The sequence below is a fragment of the Apostichopus japonicus genome, chromosome 5 (genome assembly GCF_037975245.1).
Source record: "Apostichopus japonicus isolate 1M-3 chromosome 5, ASM3797524v1, whole genome shotgun sequence".
NCBI classification, from domain to species: Eukaryota; Metazoa; Echinodermata; class Holothuroidea; order Aspidochirotida; family Stichopodidae; genus Apostichopus; species Apostichopus japonicus.
In genome coordinates, this window is record NC_092565.1 from 5,679,715 (window position 1) to 5,705,892 (window position 26,178).

The window sequence follows — 26,178 nt, forward strand, 5'->3', positions numbered from 1 at the left end:
ACTTCAAAACAAGACAATTTTAAGGATCAATTAAAAAGCGTTCAAAACGTGCGATCATTTCCAACTATTATTTATGTTATATATTTACCAAATACCTATATTTAAGTTCCCTTAATTCCCCCGTGGGAGGTGATTATGACAAAATGGGAGAGATTGACCCTTAATGCGAACTTCATTTTCTGGAGAGAATTTAGCGGAGCTATATAAGTGTACCACTGTACATCATCGCGTCACCAGGACTTTATGTAAAACGCAAGAGCTTTAGGGGCAATTTTTTTTTTACTGAAGTGTTAACAAGTTGACGTGCTTTCATAAAAGGATAGCAAAGGACAAAGCGTGGTGACATGCAATAGGCAGGCTATACAGTAGGTCTGGTGTACTCAAAATTCTGACGTCACATCACATGACTCTGCTGCACCTATCGCCTGTTGTTTTTATTATCAAAGAAATAACAAGATAAACGTTGATAGGAGTGAAAGGTCATCTCTAACTTGTATAGGCTTAAGCAAATTTCAATCTAACGATTGAAATTCTGCATATCAATTTCTCTGGACAAATATTGCAATAAAGGGTGGCTACTTTATGCTCATCACTAAAGGCCAACAAAATATGCTAGAAAATAAACAAATTTGGACAGTTAGAACCCTCAAGAAGATTACTTTTTGAGAGTGTTTGAACAATTTTTGGCCCTTGGCCCTTACTGAGGACCTTTGGGGATAAAAACCGATTATGAATCCACAATAGCCCGCCCGGTAAATGTATAACCCTTTTTTCATCAGCTTAAGTTCCGAAAAGTCCAATAAGAAAACACACTGGAGTACATGCAATCACGCAAACATACACATCAACATAATACACCAGTGATGTATAAAACTTAACATTTTTTTCTCTTGCTTTGACAAAGTTGTAAATATTCCTTGTCAACAAGCAAAACGGTTGTTTGTGGATATGCGTCCAATCTTTATGACCTCTTTCTAGTGTTGTTATTGTTGTTGTTGTTGAGAAACTATAGAAATTTATGGCACGCCGCTATAACTGGTTGTGCAATAATGGTCTAATTATACATGCACTATATTGCATTGTAATTCTACATGTTGTTGTCTCTTCTAATGAAACGGGGGACTTTGTTACAATTAGCGTCCTTTTGAACACCCATCTGCTCAGGTGCGTATTCAATCATTCCACGTCTGTAATTCCAAGTCAAGCCAAGTGACAAGACACGCATGCGCGTGTCACAATTGTACATACCGTACCGCGCACAGCACGCGTACCAATAAATTTAGATGATTTAGAAAGTTAGATAAAAGAGATTGAAAGTTTTATTTTATTTTATTTTTTGGCCAAGTAATTTCTTTGATTTTATAACTGAATGAAAGGAGAAGTAAACATCCAGATTTTTTATAACATATATTAAATGACCCACATTATGTAATGACCGATATGTTTTGCATGACCCACATAATATTTAATTACCCAAGTATATTTCATTATACACGTATATTGTATTACATTAGTGGCAAATATTTGCTAGGGAAGGAAGGAATAAATCAATAATGTGTTTAGAAATTTTAATACATTAAGTATACAGACAACTTTGAATGTTACTCTGCCACTAACTTGCTTCACAATACGCATGAATATTATACTGAAAAAAATTAGCAAGTATTTTCATTTCTCGAAAGTGTTTTTATCATCCATAACCACAATTATAACGTCATGTCGCTCGTAAATTATTGATCTGGGGGGGGGGGGGGGTGGAGGGGGGACTTACTATAGCATTGCAATGCTTAAAAATACAATAGGGCTGTTTTATATTACTGGTAGAGATTGGAGGGGACCTGGGGGTTTGTTCAGGAGTATAACTATTTCTTGTCGACTGGAAGAAGGTTTGGGGTGGGGGGGGGGGTGCTCATAACCATATATAACTTTTCACAAGCTTGTATGAAGTTTCTTGAACTACGTTGAACATTAATCTGTATATTACACATACTTCTGTATATATGTCGCTGAAAATGGGCCCATGTATAGCTGCATCGTAGTTAGCCTTACCATGTGAAAACGATAATTAGCAACGGCTTCCGGCACGATTCTTATTATACAAATTAGCATGAGCTAGATATATCAATTATAATAGTCTAGTACGTCTATCGGTAAAATCATTGATATTTGTATTGAGATGTTAATATTTATTAACAATTTTTAGAATATCTGCAAGTGAAATTGATACAAACATACCTATAGCAAAATTAGCTATGTTCAAGGCAACAGGGAAATATTGACTCTTGAAAACGTACCCATTTGCTTTCAAAGAAAAATGTAAATCTGCCTTCAAAATCAATCCTCTCTCGGAACTGACTTTCAAATATACTACTTCACACATCAAATTTCTTCTTCATCTTCTTCTTTCTTATATTCTCCTATATTTTCTTCTTCTTCTTCTTCTTTGTCTCCATCTCATCCCTGACGTGTTTAGAACACATATAGATGGAAATGTCATTCACATGAAGGAGTAGTAAAAGGGGGGAAAAAATCCTCGAAGGTTTTTAACAGTCATATTAGGTCTTTCTTCAAAGTTCAAAACGTGTAATATTAATACAGTTTGTCATTTCTTGGGGGTATTTTTTACCCCGAAATCTATTTGTAATAGATGATTTCCTTTCTATATTAAATCAACTTTTCTGCTTTCCTTTCTTCATCTTATATATGTCTTCAAAGATTCGTCTCAGCATTTTCTATTGTGGCTAGGCTGAACAGGATAATACCCCTGAGTTATTTCATCTCCGTAACATTTCTCTTTCATCTTTTTACTTTTTCTCCATCTCTCCCTTTTCTCTTTCCCTCTTTCTTTCTTTTGGTCACTGTCTTATAGTGATTAAAATCCCGATTCAGCAAGCCTGTCGGGAGTTGTTCAATTAAAGACTTTGTTATTGTTTCTGCAATAGTTTCGGATGAGGCAAGTATATATATATATATAAGTATATATATATATATATATATACTAAAAACAACCATGTCTCATAAAAAGAAGAAAATGATGATAAATGAAGAAATGTAAGTTGCATAAATGTTATTAATATCTCTTTTCCTTTGATTTCCTGCCCAGGTCTCTGGATCGTGTTGGTATTTTAAAGGCAATGAACTGCTTACCATAAATCTCTTCCATCATTTTTGCCAAGGTAACCAATTTTTTTTTTTCGTCACTATATATTATTTTTTGTTCACGTTTTGTCCTACTTTTACGACTAACATGCAGAGGACGCTATTTTCAATAGAGGACGCTGTTTTCTATAGATGACGCAGAGCCGTAGATAGAGTCTGCGTTTTTAATAGAGGACGCTGTTGTCTGTAGGTGATGACATTTTTCTGTTGCGTAAGCAAATTCATTATTTGCTTGTCTGTTTATTTCTTGCCTTAGATGTTCCTTTATTAACTAATGATAAGTCCAGCAATGAGGTTTGTAAACAAGTAAATAAACTTCACTTTTTACTAATAAAAGAGACAAAAACAAACAAACAAACAAGACAAGTTTATAGTGTATACTTAAAGCAGCAGTTTGTATTTCAAATTCGACGTCTATATTATTCCGGACAAATACTGACATAATCTCCAGAAGTGAATATTGTTTGTTATTTCAGCAATTATTTTGCAATACTTCGAACTATGACGTAATTAATTTAGCAAGCTTTCAAAATCAGGATCGACAAATTGAAATGATTCCTGTGTCTATTTTTACTCAACGTTCTAAGTCTCTTAATTTTCCACCTTCATCGTTATAATAATCATCGACGTCGTTGCATGTATTCAGCTTTTCTATATATAAACAAGAGGTGGAGAGAGAGAGAGAGAGAGAGAGAGAGAAACTGAGAGAAAAAAATGTTATTTTTTCCCGGGTAAATTTACAAAAATGAAACAAAAGATTAAACACACGTCTTTTCGAAACATTTTTGTATTTGTAAATTTAGTTTTTAAAGGTATACACTTCAGTTTGTACCATTCTTTATGTAGATCGTATATACACTGGAACATACTTGTGGTATATCAGTACTGCTATGACTGAGATTTCATTCATAGCCCTTGGCATAGAGTTATACATGAAGATATACGCTTACTTAAAGTCGGTTACATCTACACAGAGATTGACACTATAAATCAGTCTGGAAAATTCGATCCGGATGAAGGTAACCCTTTAGAGTAAAAGTTAAACCTATAGATAATTAATTTGCCTTAGGCAAAACCACTTATGAGTTTAATTCCGGGCTTCTTTTTTTTTTCCATCTTGCGTGTGTGTGGATATTTTTATCAAAAGGAGGATAAATGTAACATGAACATGCATGGGTAATAAAATGTATATGTTTGTATGTATGTATGTCTGTATGTATGTATGTCTGTTTTTATGTATATATATATATATATATATATATATATACATATTTATATATATATATATATATATATATATATATATATATATATATATATATATATATATATATATATATATATATATCCTCCATTTCATTTACAAAAGTCTGTTTAAAGTATCTCTTTCGAGATCCGGCTTTAGGATTCACAAATGACTTCGAGGTGGTTAGTATCATGTTTGATCTATAGAGTAAGGCAAATATGTCACCAAAAACAGAACTAGTATTGTTCGATACAGGTGACAAACGCCTACAGTGGAATTACGACCTTCCTTCCTTACCGGTTTCGAACCTCTGGACATACAATCAGCGTCCATAGCCTAGTTGGTTAGGGTGTCCGCGTACATATATATATATATATATATATATATATATATATATATATATATAAATATATTTGTGTCTTAAGTGTAATAAGACTTACTTTAATCATCACTTTTACAATTGTTTTTCATCAATGTGTCAAGTTTAATGTGACACTTTATAGTTCGTACGTAACAAAAGAGATATTGGAAATTCGATACATATTTATGTATCACCTTCAGCAAGGTCAATTATCCCTCCGATAAAGCGAAAAGAGATGTTAAAACAGTTATTTACTCAGGCAGCGATTTAGATGCAAAAGACCTGTCACATCAGAAACCAATTTACCGCGAGATATTTTTGGTTTTTTACGATTCGTGAACATCATTGAGTTATGAAACTACAAGCTACGACAGTTGCATATGAAATGATAACAACGTTGATTGTTTTTCCATCAGATTAAAAACGAACATCTGTTAGATGAGGTTGTAAACTTATCATCATTAACAGAGAATAATCATCAAGATAGGAAATAAAAAAAAAACAAACACAGGAGCAGTTGGTTTGACGATGTCAGTAGTACTTATGTCATAAAAACAAAATAGTGCTTAGGCTCGGGATATAAGAACAGAATTGGTAAGGATTCATCTTATACTGGTAAAACTAATGAAAAATTGATTGGTCAGTCCTGTCACCCGATGGAGACTAGGGGGGGGGGTGGGTTGGAATATCACATGCAGATGAGATGAATGTAATTATTTTCAGCACCGCTGTTATTTTTTATGGGGGGGGGGGAAGGGGTAACACTTTCAATCGACGAACTTGAATATGTCGAGCTTTGGTACTTTAGATGTACAAAAATGTCGTTATGGAGATATTGGAGAGCCTATATCCTTATACTGATATAATACAAATAAATAAACGAACACATACAAACAAACACAGACAAACAAGAAACTAATTGAAACGTTTCTGATGAACGTTGTCTAGATGGCGTAAAATGTATTTTGTTCTTCTGATATCTCTTAGGTATTAGTTTATTATATATTCTGATGATATTATTCAATACCCCAGTGGATTGCGATATGTATATGGGGGGGGGGGGTGGGGTTGGTACGAGGCAGCGGCGGGGAGTAAATGAAGGGGACAGTGTCCCTGTCCCAACTTCGGACCATTCCACAACTGAACATGGTGGACTGGGGACTCTAACCATGCACCGTTTAAGTAAGTTCATCCAAAAAATATATCTCTCAATTGCAAACATGTTTCATGGATTATGTAATATTTTTGTTAGAGAGAAAACCCGGTTCATTATAGCACGTTTGACCTCCTTTTTGTTTGTTCTAAATAATAAAAGATAAGTCCTACATCGCTTTCATTTCCTTAAATAGTGCATTCGACCTCAACTCAGCCTTTATATAGATGACCCGGAGATATTAACCAGCAGCAACACATGGTCGAAGTGCAATCAAAATTAATCATAACCATGTACTTGAATATGGTTCATGCTAGCGAAGATTTCAGCGACTGCTTCAACCCATCATTTGTCAACTAGGCCATGGCACTTTGTCATATGTTGATCGACATCATATAACATAGATTGTATCAATAACATTTATACACGTATACACCATACCAAGGGTTTTTTACTTGTCACTGCGATCTACACGTACACGGAGACGGCTTAAAACTAATGTTTAAGACGTTTCATCAAACTGAATTCTGCAGATACTCGGTCATTAAAGGTTACCGTACTTTAAAGTTTACCAGAATTGTCATCGGCTGTTTTGAAATCCAGTCCATTGCATGCGTTCTTCAGGTTTGCAAATGACTCTAAACAACATTTAAAATTTGTGGGACACAAATTACTTTCTGGGTTTTTAATATTTTTGTTGTTGAAATTTTTTCATTAGTCGCTAATTCGAACGATAATACAAGTTATTACAACAACATATATAGATCAAAGACTGATTTCTCAACGTTATGGATGGATTCAGTCTTGTTTGTTTGAAAATCAAGTTTGAATATCATGGTTTAAGAGAAGCTTTTGAATAACTGTTTCACACAAATTTGGTCAAGTTTGAAATATGATCTCAATTGACCACTTGCCATTTAGAGTTGTGCGTCCCTCCACCCCCTCCCCCACACGTTGAAGTCACTTTCATCTCCCATTGAGTCCCCTTCGACCCCATTAATGTACCCTACCGTGTTATTTTCAGTTCAGTGTCACGTGATGAGTGAGGTATCGTACATTACATGAATAGGGGTGAGACAGATGTCAAGTGGTTTTAATTACTTAAACGTTCAAAACATTTGGTATACTAAACACGTTGTCAAAACAACAGTGTTCTAACTATTTAGCTTCCTCCTTCCTGCTTCCTGTTTGATTATACATGCACAATTTTGCAATTTTTTCCACCCCTGTAGTTCAAACAACCCAGATGGTCAGACGCGCGTGTCAAAATTTAAGGAGAAGCTTAAAATTTTAAGTATTTGTATAGGTATTAAACATTGTTTGAAGCCACGGCGATCATTATAGAATTAAACAGAGTACAAAACCAAAAAGCTGAATAAATACGGCAAAAAGGTAAAAATGAAAAATAAATAGAAAACTATGGCTGTACTTTATATCGAGTTTGTTTGAATTTCCTACCGAATTAGCATGTCATCGATCCATGGCGCTATGGACAGAATTTGAATGAAGGAGATGTCAGGTTTTTGTGAAAATCTCGATCACAGTTAAATTATATTTGCATTTGCTCTCAGAAATGTAGGGTACTGCGCCAGAAAATGTAGCCAAGCATCTATATATATATATATATTTATATATATATTTATATATATATATATATATATATATATATATATATATATATATATATATATAAATGGATAGTAGCCTTAATTGTATATGCTTGCGTGTAATATAACCGTCATACTAGTATGCGGGTACACCATCATGAGTACGCACTAATGAGTACAAGTACAATATTCCTTAGCATGAGTTCGAGTACAAGGCCCTAATCTTGACCCCGAGTACGAGTGTACACGAATACAAGTCACGGAGCGCGAGCCTAGCTTGAGTATACATGTAACGCAAGTACGTTAGTACGCAAGTAGCCTTCGAGGATTAACACTAAAATCATGCTTAGGGTTTTGAAGTATATGGAAGCTCAGGTGAACTGTGAATGTTTAGTTTTTTTGGGGAGCCAATCGGAACGATATTTCATGCTTTGAAAGAGAGCTTTTGAAGAAAACCATCCTCCACTGTAACCAGAAATGATATATAGTAGATCTGTCTTTAAAAAACCAAATTAAGAATAATCGGCAAAAAGTGAAATCGAATGTTTGAACGTCATTGCCTTCTTTCTCCCCACCCACCCAAAAAAAAAAAAGGAAAAAAAAAAGGATAATTATAAAAATAAAAATAAATATAAAATATATAAAATAAGCAAAGAAGTCTCCATTATTTTGTATGCCTATGCGCATGTGTGTGTTTCTGTATAAGCGCGCGCGTGTGTGTTTGTTATTGTGGCAGCAAAGTTACCATAAGAATGTAGACGACAAGATTGTAAGCAGATTCTTACAGCAGTCTGATATCCTAAACCTAGCTCCCCAGACAATTCTGTAACTTATTTCTAAATGAATTGGATTCGAGGATTCTATTTATCCAGGTAAAGAGAGATGAATGACCTTCATGCCCTAACTAAAATTCACGGCGCTTGAAAAGAGAGAGGGAAAAAACCCTGCAACATCGGGGGGAAAGACTTAGCGACATACGGGCATTTTGAGACTGTATATACGTCAATGTCTTTGTCCGCCAAGTTTCTTGTTTCTTCCAGTTAATTCTTCAAATTGTGAGTTCTCATTCCTTGGAATTAACAGTTTATAAAAGTATATGAGTCATAATGTACAAACCGCTGTAAACATTTTTAAGACTGTTTACTGATCAGGTTATTGCCGACTTATTCCAATTGTTCATTCTAAACTATCCAGTGGCGTAGGAAGGTACTTTTGAGTGGGGGGCTGAAGACTGATGGCCGGCCTGGGGGAGGGGTCTAAGGGGAGGGGGCGGGGAGGGGTCTAAGGGGAGGGGGTGTCCCCTTCCCCTTTGGATTTTTTTTTGCATTTCCAGGTGGCCTCAGATGCAATTTGGTGCAATATAGCACACTTCAACACCCACTCCATTTTGTAAAGAATTTTGCATTTTCACCTGGCCTTAGATGCAATTTGGTGCTTCAAATGAGATTTTTTTCTCATTTGGAAATGAAAAAGGGGTTTTCTGACTTGCGGAGCGGGGGGGGGGGGGGCGGAACGATACTTCCGCCCCCCATATTTTTCACTGGGGGCTGGCACCCCCCAGCCCCCCCCCCCCGGTTCCTACGCCCTTGAAACTATCACTTTTTTTTGGTGGAGAACGATATACGCCAATTCTCAAGCGCATGCATGTGTTTATTTTGATAGCGTGGATTTGTGCGTATTGTCTTTTCCCATGTGCGTTGCGCAATGCGTGCGCCGCACTACAAAGTATTAAAGCAGTCACTCTGATTGCATTACATTATCATCTATTTAGAGTTGTAACAAAACACACGCTTTAAGGAATGCTGCCCTATATACTCTTCTGTATAGTGAAAAAAAGATTTAACAAGAAGAATTTATAAGAGATAATATTGTAAAAGACCTACCACAGGTCATTTAATATAAGAATATAATGAGAACGCCACGGTGTAGATTATATGGCGTTAAAACATGTTCCTACCAATTTAAGAATCAATATTCTTCCTCCACCAGACTTTAACTGGAACAAGCTCTTTTTTTTTGAAAAACAAAGCAGTTGTTTGCATGTAAAAGAAATGCCGGCAGCCTTTATCTTTGAGTACTGGAAACATAATAGGATTACACGGCAGATGTCATGTTTGTTAGGAAATCTGGTGATGAAATGAAATCCATTGGACCAGATGAATGTGTTGGGAGTATCTAGGGCTGATCTGATCAGAAAGACGTATAGCAGGGTTATTTATATTTCGAAACGTGATCAAACTGAGACATGATTAGGAGGGAGACCATTATGGGGAGAGAGAGGGGGGGGTAATGCATATCAGACAGAGGTACACAATATATTGAGCACGGTATTTTATCATACACTAAACAGTTTAACTCAGGACGATTAGGTAGAACCTGTTTTTAAGGAGTGACGTAATATGAAGCCGTTGTGGCGAAATAACGTTGGCAGGCGTGTGTTTGTTTGGGGGGAACATTTCGATGGGAGAGGGTGGGCTTCAGTATCATACAGGGCTGCGCAACATTTTCAGCATGTTATTGTATCCTGAACGTATATATATTTGGCGTAATATATCTATCAGTTTATTTAAAACTATATATAAATTCCCCTCTTCCTCTCTTCCTCACCTCTCCACCTCTCCCTCTCCATCCATCTCCCCCTTTCCCTCTCCCTTTCCTCTTCTCTCTCTCTCTCTCCCTCCCTCTCCCTCTCCCTCTCCCTCCACTCCACCGCCCCCTCCCCCTCTCCCTTTCCCCTCCCTCTTCCCTCCCCTTTCCTCTCCCTCTCATCTCCCTCTCCCCTCCCTCACCTCTCTACCCCTTCTTTCACTCTCTTTCCTCTCTCCCCTCTCTCTCTCTCTTTTATCTATCCTCTTCTTCTTATCCCCTTCCCCTCCCTCCTTCTGTGACTACTCCTCAATTTGTTACTATGTAGCTGTTGTTGCTTTCTTTCAAGCACATCCCCCGTGCTTGTATATGATCAACTATTCTCCAATCCTGTAGTTTGATGTTGATAATAACACGCGGTTCCCTTTTCTAACGTCGAATAAAATTACCAGGTATCTATCAGAACAGAACTTGTTATATTTGGCAAATATTTAAACGAGGTAGAAAATTATAACATTTGATTTTTTGTTAAATATTATTTTCAGTTTATTAGTGTCTGGTAAATGTCGCATGGGGACATGGTCGGCTGAGAAATATGACTGCAGTGTAAATAGACGAAGCCATGAAAACTGTCATTAAAGTAAACATTGATAGCGAAAAAAGTTTACGTCTGATTGGAGGTACCTATATATCGCTTTTGACTAATGCACATTCATTTAGGAAATGGAATAGAAACTTGTAGTAGCCCCAAGTGAGTTACAATTCCCAAAGCGTGTCGTAAATGCTTTCGCAAAGTTATATTCGCTTCCATATAAAACAAAATATGAGTACTGTAATCAACAATACCAACCTTTGTGGAAAATTTCAAGATCGTTGCCCCAACTCATGTTAGTAAAATGTCACTGGTTAAATACACGCTTATACTGAAACGACTTTTTAACATTTTACTCCCCCCCCCCCCCCCCACCCGACCAGATCGCCTTGCCCTTCAATCCCTCAAAACATTTTACAAAGGAAGACGAAAAACTAACCAAATAATTTTCATCAACGGGGTATAATTGAAGTGTGAAACGATAATCGTGAATAATTCCCAGACCAGGATATTTTTTTTGTTTCCGTTCTTTCCCCTCTCTGATGGCATAGTTTAAATGTTCCATGTTTCTTTGTATATGCAAGATGAAGACTTGGAGCAAGTTTAAAACACGACGTCATAGATATATGACCTATTGGTATGGAAGCTTAAATGTTTCGTTAATCATTGTAGTTCAGTGGCAGAGAATATCATATACAAGTATATATACAAGTATATATATATATATATATTTATATATATATATATATATATAAATATATATAATATAATATAAGGGCACCGAACACACTGTACTACATCAACTGTTTAGACAAGTTAACACTTGAAGCTAGAGAACGATTGTTTACTTCTTACTTTAAAAGTTCTTGTCATTTCCTTCTTAATAGTTTCTCAAAATCTGCCAAACAAAAAACAAACTAGCAAGACATTATTCACGCCGCAGGCTATCATACAAATTCACCTCATTTATCAGTTTATATAGACTCTCTTTTTGTCTTCTTTTACTTCTTAATTGAGAAATGACAAAGAGGGTTAAAAAAAAAAGTTAAAACCTTGAGACTTTAAACTTAAGTCTGTATTTCCTCCCTTTTTATTACCCCATGGCTTGAATTGACATCAAAAGCATTATCTTGTTCTAATTTTTTTTTTTTTTGTATAAAATCAAAGAGATCTTTGGAGACACTGCCAGAAGGGAACACGATAAAGTAAGGGGGCAAACACACCTTGTTAATTCATGTGCAAATGTTTACCTAATGTAGAAATAAGAGGGTTCAAAAACAAATTTCCCTTGGATTGTTTAATACGCATATACCCCATAACATATATATATATATATATACATATATATATATATATATATATATATATATATATATATATATATATATATATATATATATACATGTATGTATGTGTCTCTCTCTCTCTATGTATATATATATATATAAATATATATATAGAGAGAGAGAGAGAGATATCACAGAAGGTCTCCTGGATGACTGATGCATTTTAATCGGGTTTTCTAGGGAAATGGCACATTTTGATAATCAAGATAGGCTTTAGTCTGCCTCTGTATAGTTTTAGGATCAGTATAGCTTCAGGCTCAATCGAATATTGAGGCACTGTCGCAGGGCACAAATAGCCATATGATATTATATATGTACATATATTATTAAATATTTGGTTTTCCATTTAAAAAAAAAAAGCCTTGATATTTTTTGTAAATATCCATGGTAAATCTTTCAATAATTGTGTGATCGGATGTTCATTAATGCTGATAAATTATCTATATATGATCAAGTTATTGTTCACTACAATTCAGCAGTGTGGAAGCATTCCTTTATGTTGCATCAGTGCAAAACAATAAAAAATAAAAAAAAGGAGACAGTTTGATGTGTTGTCAATATATGACATTTACGAATTGTTTACCAATATACTTCTGTATTCTCTCATTAACTGAATAGGTTATCAACATGGGGGGGGGGGGGCGGTGGATGGGGGGGTGGTTATAGACCAATGTGTTTCTGGTGTGATTAATTTATTAATTCTCTGACGTCGTTATTTTACTTAAAATGAGCACACTATATAAACTCACAATTCATGGAAAGCATTAAAGTTGTATATCGGTTGATATATATATCTTTCATAAAGTTATTCTGTCCATGATAACAAATGTTAGCATCTCATTAAAGATACGAACCAGGGTTTCCACAAATTTTTTAGGCTGGTCGATACCTTTTTATAAGTAATTTGCAACATTGAACACAATTATCTTGAAAACGCAAACTATATAATGAAATAAAGAAATTAATTCATCACGATTTTTTTTTAACCTCGTATATTCTCTATCTTGATTATTATTATTTTTATTATTATTACTACTACTATTATTATTACTACTACTATTATTATTACTACTACTATTATTATTACTACTACTATTATTATTATTATTATTATTATTTTTATTACTGCCATCATTGTTCCTTTTTGTGTGTGTTTGAAAATGTTTGTACTATAAGACTTTTTTTTAAAGGTTGAGACATCTTATACTCTTTCCGTTCGTGTACAGATATAACATTTTCAGCGTTCCATGCACTCCTACTTGCAGATATTAATGTGACCTCGTCCTGCATTCATTGGCAAAAAAAAACAACTGAACTCTCATTACATAGGGACTCTGGGGTTCTGCGACTTGATTAAAGATACCGACACTAAACTCTTTACCACGAAATAAGAGCGATGTCATTAGTTATATTTCTACAAAAATTTGCTGGTTATAAGCTTCGATAAAAAAGAGAGAAATCTTTGGCGTCATATCGAAACTTTTACTATACACATAAGGCATGGGTAATTTCTTGAGTCGCCGCCGAAAGGCTACGTTGTGCTGTAAAAGTTTCATTGCCCTCTTTGAACTCGTCAATTATACATGATTTCTTAACCTGTAATGACGAAAAATTTCCAAGTTTGATGTCAAAGAACTATTTGCCAAGTGATACGTTAATATGTATATATATATATATATATATATATATATATATATATATATATATATATATATATATATATATATATATATATATATACATATATATATATCGTCATTTCAACAGTGTTCTGAAACATGTCAACTTATTATAGGTTACATATTTTTTATATTTGCTAGTTCTTTATATTTTAAGCTACCGTAATGAACTTCCATATTAATTTTAAATATTCATCAATGAATTACATGAACTCATCTTTTGATAAGTTTTACGAAACACATCAGTTGCATAACAATCCTCTATTTTTCTCTTCTTGTTTTCTTTACAGACTGAAAATCAGATCACAAATTCATGGAGAAAATTTCATCTTCAACGAATGTCAAAGGCCTCTGTTTAACACACATTTTATAATAAAACTCGCCGGTGGATGTTTTATCATATATATATATATATATATATATGCATATTGTTTCTTCTTGGAACCCCAAATTTAAATTCATTCATCCTACTACTTCCAGAGGCTGCATAACGCCATCAACATTATAGTTATTACCTTCTTTCTTTCACCGGGTTTTTTGTCTCCATTTTTTTCTTTTTGGCTTGCCTGGCTGATCTTAATGAAACGGGAAAGCTTTTACCATAAGCCGATTTTGAAGTTGCAACCAAAGATTACTCAAATAGTTGAAGATGAGGATTAAATTTTAGAAAGAGAAAAAAAAAGCAGGAAGAAAAAACAGAGAGCGCCAGTGGGAAGGATTCGATCGCCATGTCTTTTGAAGAGAACTCGCTTGAATATTTCCAGGGGCCTGATAATTCTACGACGGGAAATGATTCCGTCGACGCAGGCGACCCGAAACGCGAAGCCAATCCCAACGTAGCAGCGGGAGCGGCGCTCTTCTTCGTGACCTTTGCCACCGCAGGCGGTAATATTCTCGTCATCGCAGCCGTTTTATCATGGCGGAAGCTGAAAAAGAAATTCTCCAGTTGGTTCATTACCTCATTAGCAACATCCGACGTGCTGGTGGCGTTTCTTGTCATGATATGGAACGCCATTTCCCTGTCTCTGGGGTATTGGCCTTTCGCTTGGTTCTGTAAAATACACCATGCTTTAGACATCATGATGTCGACGGCGTCCATATTGAATCTGTGTGTGATAGCAGTCGATCGCTACTGGGCCGTCATGTATCCGTTTTCCTATCAGGAGAAGATGACTCAAAAACGCGCTCTGATCATGATAGCCTCCGCTTGGATCGTTTCAGCCGTTCTTTCCTTCGGTCCCGTCCTAACCGGAATATATTCCGTTCGGCCGAAGGAAGACGCCACCAGCCAACTCGATGTGGATCCTCCACAATGTGAATTCATTCTAAACCGTTATTACGCCGTCGTCTCTTCTTGTATCAGTTTTTACATTCCGTCGTTGATTATGATATTGATTTATATGAGAATATATCGAGAAGCAAGGAGACAACAGAAAATCATAACCCATCAAAATAGAGCTTTAAATTCCGATCAAAGAGTAGAGCACAAGGCCGCCAAGACCTTGGGACTGATCCTCGGCGTTTTTATATTCTGTTGGCTTCCGTTTTTCATCGTCAACTGTATTATTCCTTTTTGTCCAGACTGCGTGAGCGATCCGGTCTTCGTGGTAGTCTTGTGGTTAGGCTGGGTGAATAGCATGCTGAATCCATTACTGTATGCTACAAATCGAGAGTTTAGAACTGCGTTCCAACGTCTTCTGTGTTATCGAAGTTATCTACAAGAGAGAAGGCTCGAATATAGTGCTTCGACCGGTTACACGTACGATACGCAATGTAACACAGATAGAAACAAAAACAAGCGGAAAATAGTCAAGAGGCTTTTAGAGCGAAACGGAGGACCAAACGGCAAGCTGGGTCCAAATTTGGATTCACCAAGGACACTGAGGGCGCTTCATGATATTTCTGTCGCCGATGAATCGTCGAGAGATGAATTCGACCAAGAGGAAAATATCCCTCTGCAAGATGGCGTCACACGAACTAGAAATGGTGAAAATGGATATAAATCATGATTGATTTCATTTGTTTTTCTATTTAAAGATAAATTTAATGATTTGCCTATTAACAGCCCATCCAACAGAGAGTATAGGCCAAATGTGACGTCACCAAGAATGTGAGTCAAGGATATATCTCGTAGCCGATGAAGAATATACGTTTGTGCCAAAATCATGCTTTAGCGATTAAGTGGACAACTATCGCTCTTTAAAGGTCTTCATTATTGCCCCGCCTAATATGCTAGCAATTCGATTAATGGTCACTCATTCTCAAACTTCAAAGGCATTTTATTACTGTCACCCGCCCTCAAAGCATGTTGTCTCACTGGTATATTTTATCGTCCAATTAATTGCTCTTCAAAATGTCGGGCTCCGTGAATAATAAGGAGACTCGCAACCATCGAGGCGATTCTGTCGCCAGCTTTTTAGCAATTGTTTATAGCACACTACAAAACTTGCGCTTAATTACTGATGAACTTTTGAAGAAAAGAAAAATATACAATAGTTCATGAAAGGGATGCTTGTCGGGTGTGACGTCATGTTTTTTGTCGCTTAGAATGACAACTAGTATGTTGGATGGATTTATCTGTATATGGGCCATTAATTAATTAATTAATTTGTAAATAACGATGAATTACGGCAATACAATCTTCCCAAGACTCGTGAATATTTCAAGTGCTTTCCATAAAATCAGCTTGTTAATATGTTAAAAGTATATATATATATATATTATGCTTTGTTAATGCGGCGAAATGTCGACAGTCAAAGATTTTTGTTTTAAAGCATGCACAGGGAAACGAGATTAGAGTAAGGTTTGATATGCATTCTATATTAATTCTATATAAAATAGAAATTATACTCCATTGGGGAGATATATACAAAAGATACTTATAACACAACCGCACAATAATATCCATTAAACATATTCTTCTCTCGTGACTAAGTACAACTTTCTCGGTGTATAACACATTGATATGAAATGACGATATTCATTTGTCGTCATAAAACTTGAGATCATTTCTATATATCTCTTCTTTTTTCGGTAGCAGGTTTATATTGTGGTGGAGGCTTATGCAGGGGCGGTCTGACGGTCGCCTGGGCCCTCGGGGCGAAAACGGTTCCCTCTCCACTCGTAGCCTAGCCTGCCAGAAAACAAAACAAGTGAGGCGGTTTTCGACCCACCGTTATTACCTTCATTCCTTCCCTCCTATTAGAGGAAGTGCATGTCGAGATTTAACCATTTTCATAACCATTGGATCGGTAAGGCCCACAAAGTTGGAGCAAAACCCTTATACGCAGGCGTAATAAGTTCAGAGTTGACCAGGGAAGGAATCGAAGCTAGGTTTTTGCTATGGACACCTCGATTGTCGGCTGGATAGTCCCTGATCTTATATATTATGTATATAAATGGCAGGGAAAAATCGCAAGAAAAAAAAAAGAAAAAAAAATATCTGAATTTGTAAGTTTGCTTTCACTTTGAAACGGGTTATCATCGAGCAAGTCAAATGCTTTTTTTGAATGTATAATTATTTGATAAAATTGATATTAGAAAATAATTGAGAAAACTTACAAAACAGAATAAGAAAGGCAAACAATAATATACCATATGTATATAAATGCAGATGTAGACTATACTCCTGCAAATCAGAACAATGTTTGCATATACCAAAATTATTGTATATTATAAAATATGCAATATTTTTCCTGTTTTTTTTTTATTTCTCTATCTTTTTCTCTCTCTCCCTGGTTTCTATTGTTTTGAACGTTGCAGTGTGTTTAAATTTTCTTAATGTTTGCAATAAGCTTTTGGGATGGCATGGTATACCCCAAAAAACAACATCAAATGCGAAAAATTTATTAGTTCCTAGACAATATATATATTCTCTCAAAATCGTTAATAAGCTAACAATGATACGTTATATCACATACGCGACATTTCTACAACAAAGTTATCGGGTTATCTAATTCTTTAACATGTTCTTTTAAGCCATAGCAAATGTCAATAAAGTTTCTAAATCTTACTTGTTGCCATGGTAACTTAACATCAGAGGTACAGTGTGGACTATGTGTATATTTTGGATCATGGTTGTGTATGGTTCAGAGGTCGTCAGTTATGACCCCAAAATATGCTAGTACATCAAATAATGGTCACACAATGTTCAAATTTAAGCTAGCATTTTTATCGTTTACCCACAACACATATTACCTCTCAGGAGACCTCCAATGGTATGTTAGACGTAGTCCGTTTAAATGACGAAGCTTCGGCTGTCTAAAGGGGACATTTATTTAAAAAAAATGGATGTTAAGAGTGTTTTTTTTTCCCCCGGCAACTTTTATATGCTTAATTTTGGTCACGTGAAGTACAGGTAATATTCAATGAGATACATGTGGCTTAAACTCAAGAGGGAGAAGGGTGAATATGAAGACTAAAAACATATTTTGTGAAAGTTGATGGTCGATAAAGGATGAAAGTTTTGAGATCAAAATACATAAAATTCCTATAACTTGTTTCTGCAACGAGTGTGATCCTCAAGTAAGCACATCAAATTCCGATCCCTATAACCAGCTCAATTTCTGGTAAGGACCCCAGGGTGATGAAGTGTATTTTGTGGGGAAGGGGGATAGGTGCACAAGATTGTGAAAACATGTATAATTGTGATATGTTAATCTAACTATCACTGTTTTAGATAAAGAAATATAAAAAACTAAAAAAATTGGACCCTCTCAGCTGTCTTTCAGTGTAAACTGTATAAGTATGTGCAATATAAAACGTTTCTAGTTTGCTGAATTAGCAAACAAAGCTTGAAGTTAAGGAATGATTACTAATGGGGGTTTGTCGTGAAACTACCGAGTTTGATCGTGGAACATAGCTTCGGTAAAGGCTTTGGTTGTCCATTTGTCTTAAATGGCTGAGATGAAGACTATACGCTATGTAATAACGTTAAAATAATTGCGGATGGCTTTTTCATTATCTGTGTCACTAACAGGATATCTCTGAAAGGTAGTGTCAAATGCGACTGATGGCCATTACCAAGTACAATTAGAAAGTATATCATTACTACATCTGTTGTTTTGAGTTTCATGTTATAAACTATGTCGATGCGTTTTTATGTTATCATCAGGTATGACGTGTGACCAGTCACATCTTTTTTTTCGAATTTATTTTCAGCACAAAAGCAGAATGTATTCAGCGACTTTTCAATTCAGTAAACAACTGCGAAGTTTTCTTGTTCCTTTCTCTCTCTCTCTTCAACTTGATTCTTGAATAACTACTCATATCAGATATGCTAATACAACATGTGTAGGCTACAAGCGAGCATATACTATCAGGCGTCTACCCTTCTATAGGCCCTTTAGAAGCTCCGGCTAGCGGTTCACGTGAAATTTCAGACCGCTATATTAACAAAGAAAATGGCGCCAAATGCAGACGACAAGATAATTCCCTTGACGCGTGTCCATGTAAAGTTACGAAGTCGATTAAATCCGTTAAGACGTCCAAAAACGCTATTCTCTTTCCGTTAGTGATACATTTAGACCTCTTTCAGCGCATAGTTTGGTTTTTGTTGCATGTAAACACCTCTGTTTTAATGATTATGTTTATAAGGGGCATGGATTTCTATATACGGCAGTATACTTATGTGATGAGAAAGAAAATGAAAAGGGCTTCTAAAAATACCTGTTTACCTGATACATATCTATAAATCATACATGTAATATTCGCTTGATAAAAGATCCCTTGCAATATGTAGGGCAGAACAGTAAATGTATCTGAACTAACTTGTCCAGTGCATACCATTTTGGTCAGCTCCTCAATCGTCAACTTACTAAGTTTTAATGACTTTCAAAGTTTAAATAACACATTTAAAATGTATTACAGACTTTCCTAGGAAGTTTTTTTTTTTTATGATACTTGGGTTCTCACTATTTTATTGAAAAAAATAAGCCCTTTTAGTAGAGTTAACATAAACAAGTAGGCCCAGAGTCACCATTGGAAACGAAGTCATTCATTGATTGGGCCTTAAAGGAGAGTTCAAGATATTAAATCCCTTTGAAGTTAGGATATCTTGCAAACAGGAACAAAGCTATATATATATATGGTCAATATCTACAGCGATTAACTTAATATGCCTATAGTCATCCTTTTACTGTAAATATATATTTATTTTTATACCAAACGGCTGAAACCAGTTTCAGAGCTTCTTTTCCCATCCATAATCTTAACTTTTATGTACTTTATCCTTTGACTTCCCCTATTTTTTACTTCATTAAACGGGCGGAACAGATAGTAGCTTTTGAGCGATGAATTGATCAGATTCTTCGCGTCGTTATCCCCCTTTATCAAAGAAATATATAAAGTTGGATTAAAATCACACCGTTGATTGTAGAAGGTGCTCCAAATAACCCTGAGGCTATTTATAAACTATGCAGTGTTTTACATTTCTCTAGGTGTAAAAAGGATGTGAAATAGTAAAAAGAACAATACAATTCTGGTATTTCTATCATGTATGATGTGTCATTTCACTCTTTTTGTTTTTATTAATAATAATAATAATAACAATAGTAATATACTAAATATTATAATATATAAGGAAATATGGTGTCCAGTGTCCAGGCGACGATATTTGGCTCAAATTTTCTTGCTTGTTTAACCTCGATTCGTAAACATATCTATGATGCTTGATCGAATACAATGTTATTCATATCAATTCATGCTTCTTCTTCTTCAAAGACCAGGATATTGGTGACAAAACGGGCAAATCGGCTTTACGCGCGAGTTGAAAGTTACAATTTGAAGGACAAAAGACACTCGAGGTCAATTCCTTAGGTGTCTCTAATTTGCATATTGTCCATGAATATAAACTTTATATGATAGAGTCGGGAAACGGCAAACTAGATGGATGGGGGGGGGGGGGGGGGAGGCGGCAGGTGGGTTTGGTTGGTTTCAAGAAACCATACAGATGGAAGAAAACGCGTGATTTGAAATCACCATCCTCTTAACTAAAGTATATAAGTACTTTTAATGTTTTTATTATTCTTTATTCCAATGTTGATGTATTATACTCACAGATAAACGCAATATCGGTATTAATCAATATTCATTATATCTGTTGAATTTCTAATTGTTGCTTAATTTTTCTTTAGTTATTTTTAATTCTCTCTTTTTACGTTTGCAAGTTTTCAAATTCCAGAGAGACTTGAGAAAATCTTTTGACATTTGACATTTCTTGGGTATAGTAATTTCAAAAAGCTGAATTTTCGCAAGTTTCCTTAAATCGATTTCGATTGGGGTTGGCGGGGCTTGAGGAGGGTAGGGGGGGGGGAGGTAATCGCATTTACAGAATGAGTTGAATGTTATAAACATTCATCACATATAACCATATCTTGATATTCAGATTGAGATTCTTATCATGTTTAAAAAAGTATTATTATTAATTCTCCGTAATACCAAATTTAAACGTTAGACAAAGAACGTTTGAAGTGAATAAAGAAATATAAAGATGAAACAAAAAACATAACGCATCCTTTTGTTGTTTTAAGTACCTGCTCTCTTTATTTCGCTATGGAGATCTCCTTTCTTATGAATATGCATAAAATTCGGAGATCCATCACCTTACTGCTACATGAAGGCTGGATTGTAGGGGTATATCCGATGGGATATCCATTCAGAACAAAGAATGTAGTACAGTGGCGGAGCAATAGGGGTATTGGTCAGAGGGGGCGAGAATGGTCTGTATGGGCGCTTTCGACTTTATCTATAAGCGGAGCGCCACCACAGGTTGGCGCAGAGCGTACAGAAATTTTTTGAGTAAAGATACTCCCTAGATCACCGGAAATGACCCTTCTCGGGCCTTGCTAATTTGCAGATACACGAAGAATAAATAGGTGTCATCGCCAACAAAATGTGACAAATGTCAATAGGTAGATGAGAGCGCAATAAAAAAGTCAATAATCGCGAATAAGTAAAAAGTGGTAAATAGCTGAAAAGGGCGCCAGCAGTCCATTTGAGTCCGTCAGTGGGGGGGGGGGGGCATCCGCCCCTGACTGTATGGACGCTCCGCCACTGTTGGGAGCGCAGTGTAGGAAGAGAAGGGGGGTGGGCGGTATTTTTTAATGGTTTGGGTGAGCGTCTGCAATGATTCGTAATGACATGTTATCGCAAGCGTTCAACATGCTCAAATATGATGAATGAATGAGGAGGAATTCATGTCACTTTTCAACCATTTTTGAAACAACTTGAGCGAATTGGTCGATAGTAATCTTGAAATTGATTTGATCACGGTCATTGTCATGTTTCCCATATGTACCTTTCTCATAGAAAAGGAGGGAGGGCGAATCTGTACGTAGGCCTAATGTAATCAGAAATACTTTTAAAATGACACCAAAGAGACTAAAAATTCTTTTCGACTTTGTTAATAATGATGTCTTTTAAGAGACACCGTAGATACGTTGCTCGGTTGGGTTTACTGCTATAGTGGCAAATGGAGACCAATATCCGCACTTAGTGGACCTAATGTTATAGTCGTGCATTGACCTTGAACAGAGGGGCCTACCGTGAAAACGTACGGAAAATTCATCCTTTTATATCTCAGCGAGACAATTCCACTGGATACAGAAATACGACTCAAAAGTCCTTAGATGTGGTCATTATAACAATCACAATAAAAGATATGTATGAAAAGCAGATTAAAGATATGATGGAATCTCAAATGTGGACCAAAAAACGATGTCCCTACGGATGCCGTTCAGTGACATTTACATAATTTGTGTGTAGTAGGTTCTGTAGCTCTTCTGTGGAAAAACTTTGGAATATGCTTAAAGTTGAGAGTTCATCAATGCTTTAGATTAATGAGGGACATAGATCATCACGTTTGATGAGGAGGGAGGCTATTTTTAATTATTTACATAACATCTGGGTAATAGGTACTGTAACTCTTTTCTTGGAGAAAGCTTGGAATATGACGATAAGGAAGAGGGACCTAGATCATCACGCTTTCGAGGATATCTCATATATTAGGTGTAAGAGAAGCGGTGAGGAAGGATAGGGGAGAATGGGGGGGGGGGGTAAATGATGTTACCAGGGGACCTAATAATTCGTCCTAAATGAGATTTGAAAAAATTCATTAATGTAAGTAAATATCATTACTGCCTGCTCTCGCTGATTTCTTTTAATCCTAGGAGCGCAGTGTGTGAGGTGAAGAAGGGTAGGGCAGGATGGGGAGGGATAAATGACGATGTAACCAGAGGGGCTGATAATTCGTTCAATAAGAGATTTGAAAATATATATATGTAAATTAATATCATTACTGCCTGCTCTCACTGATTTCTTTCAACCCTAAGTTACGCTTATCGGAAGACTAGGCCGATAACACAATGCTTTAACAAAGAGATGCTTCTAATTTATTACTTAAAACTGTGTAACTTTCACTAATCTATTTGGGGGGAAAAATATGCTTTTAAGTTGAGAGACTCAGTAAGGATCAATTAAGTAGAACAAAGATCGTTGCGTGCTGCGTGTAACGATGAAGTTTCCTACATTGAGATGGAAGGGTATCAGGGAGTGTAGGATTGAGTGGGAAGTTAAATGACGGTGTAACTAAGAAATTTAAAAAAAATCTCAGTGATAAAGCCATTATTGCTTGCTCTTTGCTGATTTAAAATTATAGAATAAGTGTCTCTAATCGTTAGATATTCCTTTAACAAACGAGGTTCGGTTGGGGAGGGGAGGGGGGGACTAGACGGATTGACGGGGAAGAATGATTGGGAGGCTGACACCTCATTTGATGTAACATCGTAATGATCATACGGTTATACACATGGGCGCAGATCAGTCTTGCAGATAATGGTGGGGACGCGTGTATGTTCTCTGATACTATCTAAGCAGAGCGCGACCATGGCTTCGCGCGTACCGTAGAAGAATTGTTTTGGCAAATATACCTCCCAGATCGCCGGAAATAACACTTCCCAGACCCAGTGATGCTCCCAAATCTCCTTAAATTTTTAGATCTCATGGCTTAGAAATTTAGTTTGGGGAAATACATGGGCGTCTGCAGAAAAAAATTGGGACAAGTAATCCAAGTAGTATATGATGGGTCTGGGGTCCTCTCCCAGAACACAATTATAGACTGCCGCAAATACGATTACCGTCCAATATTTAACAACTGTGGATAAATATAACAAACTGAGAACTGCTGCATGTCATTTGCACAATGCTGGATCAAACTGCACCAAAGTTCAATACAGGGGAATTTGAAATGCAGCGTTTGGTCAAGACATATTGGTGGGGACACGGTATATCATGTCCCCACCAATGTAAAAGTTGGTGGGGACGCGTCCCGCTGTCCCCACCAGGATCTGCGCCCATGGTTATACAGTCTCGATGTAAGGGGACTGGGATTGAGGCTCGGGTCAAGTTGTTGAATGGTTTTCGCGCATAGGCCCTACTATCTTGGGTGATTTTTATTAGAAAGGATCATTCACAAACAAGAAAATTTCCTATGGATGTTTTTACTAAAGGGAATTGGGTATTAAGTGGGTGGATACATCTGGGACGGTGTCACGTGGTCAGCCTGCTGTATTTAGTAACGTTCGGCTTTCCTTAAGCCTGTAAAACATTCATAAGAAGTGACCAAGGTAGAGTGGAATTTTACTCTCTTGTTTATTACTTCCTTATTATGGTGTGAATAGAGTTCTTGGCATTGTTCTGCGCCCTACAAAGAGTTTGTTCAATAGATACTATAGATACCTGTAATGTCGCTAGCTGTATAGGCAATTTCAGTAAACATGCAAGTAGGTACACATCGGACAGTGATGTGTCGACTTTCAATCGTTGCATAGATATGTAGTATTCGGCAGGCTGACAGTTTACTCAAGCCATATATTCACATGTATCTTACCGCTGCCTTTCGTGTTAGTAATTATAGTGTAGGATTAGCCTAGCCTACGTTGTAGTCAAGGAGTTACGGTATTTGTGTTTGTGACGTACAGAATAGTGGAATGACGTAATCCATAATTTCCTGAAGGGAAGAGACTAGACTTCTGTCGAGAGAATTTCGTAAGTTTCTGAAATTCTTTCTCTCTATTTAATTTGTAATCATTATGTTTTCTCTCTCGTTTACTCATTGGCAATACGACTATTGGCATACTAAATATGCATGACGATTTTCAGAGAGTATCCGGGCTTTTATCTTATTGAATATTCATTCAATAATAATTATTTTTGCTCTCTCGTTCACTCATTGACAATACATCTATTGACATACTAAATATGCATGACTATTTTCAGAGAGAATCCGGGCTTTCATCTTATTGAATATTCACGACTTTCAGGTTTGCACCCAGCCAGTGGGACAATTTTCTAATGCTATATATAGTACCACTCCACACTGTCCTACCACATCAGTATGAACTCCCATGACAGAATGAACAGTTCCTAACCTTTATGTGATAGATAGAAAGGGGGAGTGGGGGATGACATATCAAAGCTCAAACTTCGTGTAAGCTTATTCTTTAAAGAAGAGATGAGCTACCTGCCTGAATATATGAACTATGGTTCACCGAAATCACAGAAAAAAGGAAAAAAAAAAACATGTAACATGTCATTCTTGTAAACGGAGAGGAATTTAAAAAAAAATGGTGGTTTGACAAGGAGAACACTGTCTTCTTCGGACACTTTCAACAAGAAATGAAAGTTAAGCCTTTTTCAATGATATGGAGTGTTTGCCACTCGACTCACCCAATTTGTGAATCACAGAGCCACCATACTATGTCCATGTCTGCTTGGGGGCACCCTCATCCGTACAGTGATAAATTTCCGTGTTGACTTGTACACATAAATAGCAAAAAAACGGTAGTGTTAGAACACTTTAAACAGCTCTGTTGAATGAAAAAGAAATGTTTGGTGGCTTTTTCCCCTCGCACTTATAGGAATGTAATGAGGAGCCAATTAAAACAAGCATCAATTTCGAGTTTTAACAAATTTTTAAAGTAGTAGTTCATGAAAAACTTTATATGGCACTTAAAGCTTTCCGTATTTACGTGAGGCGTCATTTAAACTATACTTATATAGTCCTATATATATGATTTCTTCATCTATAAGAACAGCTCGTGACAAATCTTTCCAATCAATAGAAGTGTACATCAATATGTCTAGAAAATTACTCTTCTTAATTTGATCTATGAGAAACACAGGTTTCATATTTTCAAATCGATAATTATCAGTTAAAGAGAGAGAGAGAGGGGGGAGGGGGGCACGTTCTTTGTCAAAATTTCTAGCTATAATGTGTTTTCTTTTACGATCATGCGTGAACGTCGCTTTGCTTCTCAAAGTATGTATGTATGTGTTTGGAGTGTGAGCGAGGCCCAGGAGGGGTGGGGGGGGGGGCATTGTGACTGAGATTGGAGTCGCTATGGAACAGTGTGTGGGAACTTTTACTTGTTGATGTGGGGATGTAGGTAATT

The 26,178-nt window shown here is 36.3% G+C and overlaps 2 protein-coding genes across 8 annotated transcripts in view; both read left to right on the forward strand.

The window, feature by feature from the left end:
* The window catches only part of LOC139967437 (D(1) dopamine receptor-like), a 124,656-nt gene extending 103,437 nt beyond the window's left edge, over positions 1–21,219 (forward strand). For all 6 annotated transcript variants that reach the window (XM_071971224.1, XM_071971220.1, XM_071971225.1 and 3 more), the window contains 2 exons: positions 3,104–3,176; positions 14,020–21,219. In XM_071971224.1, the coding sequence (XP_071827325.1) occupies positions 14,458–15,738 (1,281 nt within the window). In that variant the 5' untranslated portion in view covers positions 3,104–3,176; positions 14,020–14,457 and the 3' untranslated portion in view covers positions 15,739–21,219. The remainder of the gene's footprint in view (positions 1–3,103; positions 3,177–14,019) is intronic.
* Positions 20,122–26,178, forward strand: part of LOC139967443 (uncharacterized) — a 49,415-nt gene continuing 43,358 nt past the window's right edge. The window contains exon 1 of one of the 2 annotated variants that reach the window (XM_071971249.1): positions 20,122–20,125. The gene's annotated coding sequence lies outside the window, so the exon portion shown is untranslated. Of the gene's footprint in view, positions 20,126–24,537; positions 24,773–26,178 lie in introns of those variants that run through there. The other variant, XM_071971248.1, reaches the window with a different exon arrangement.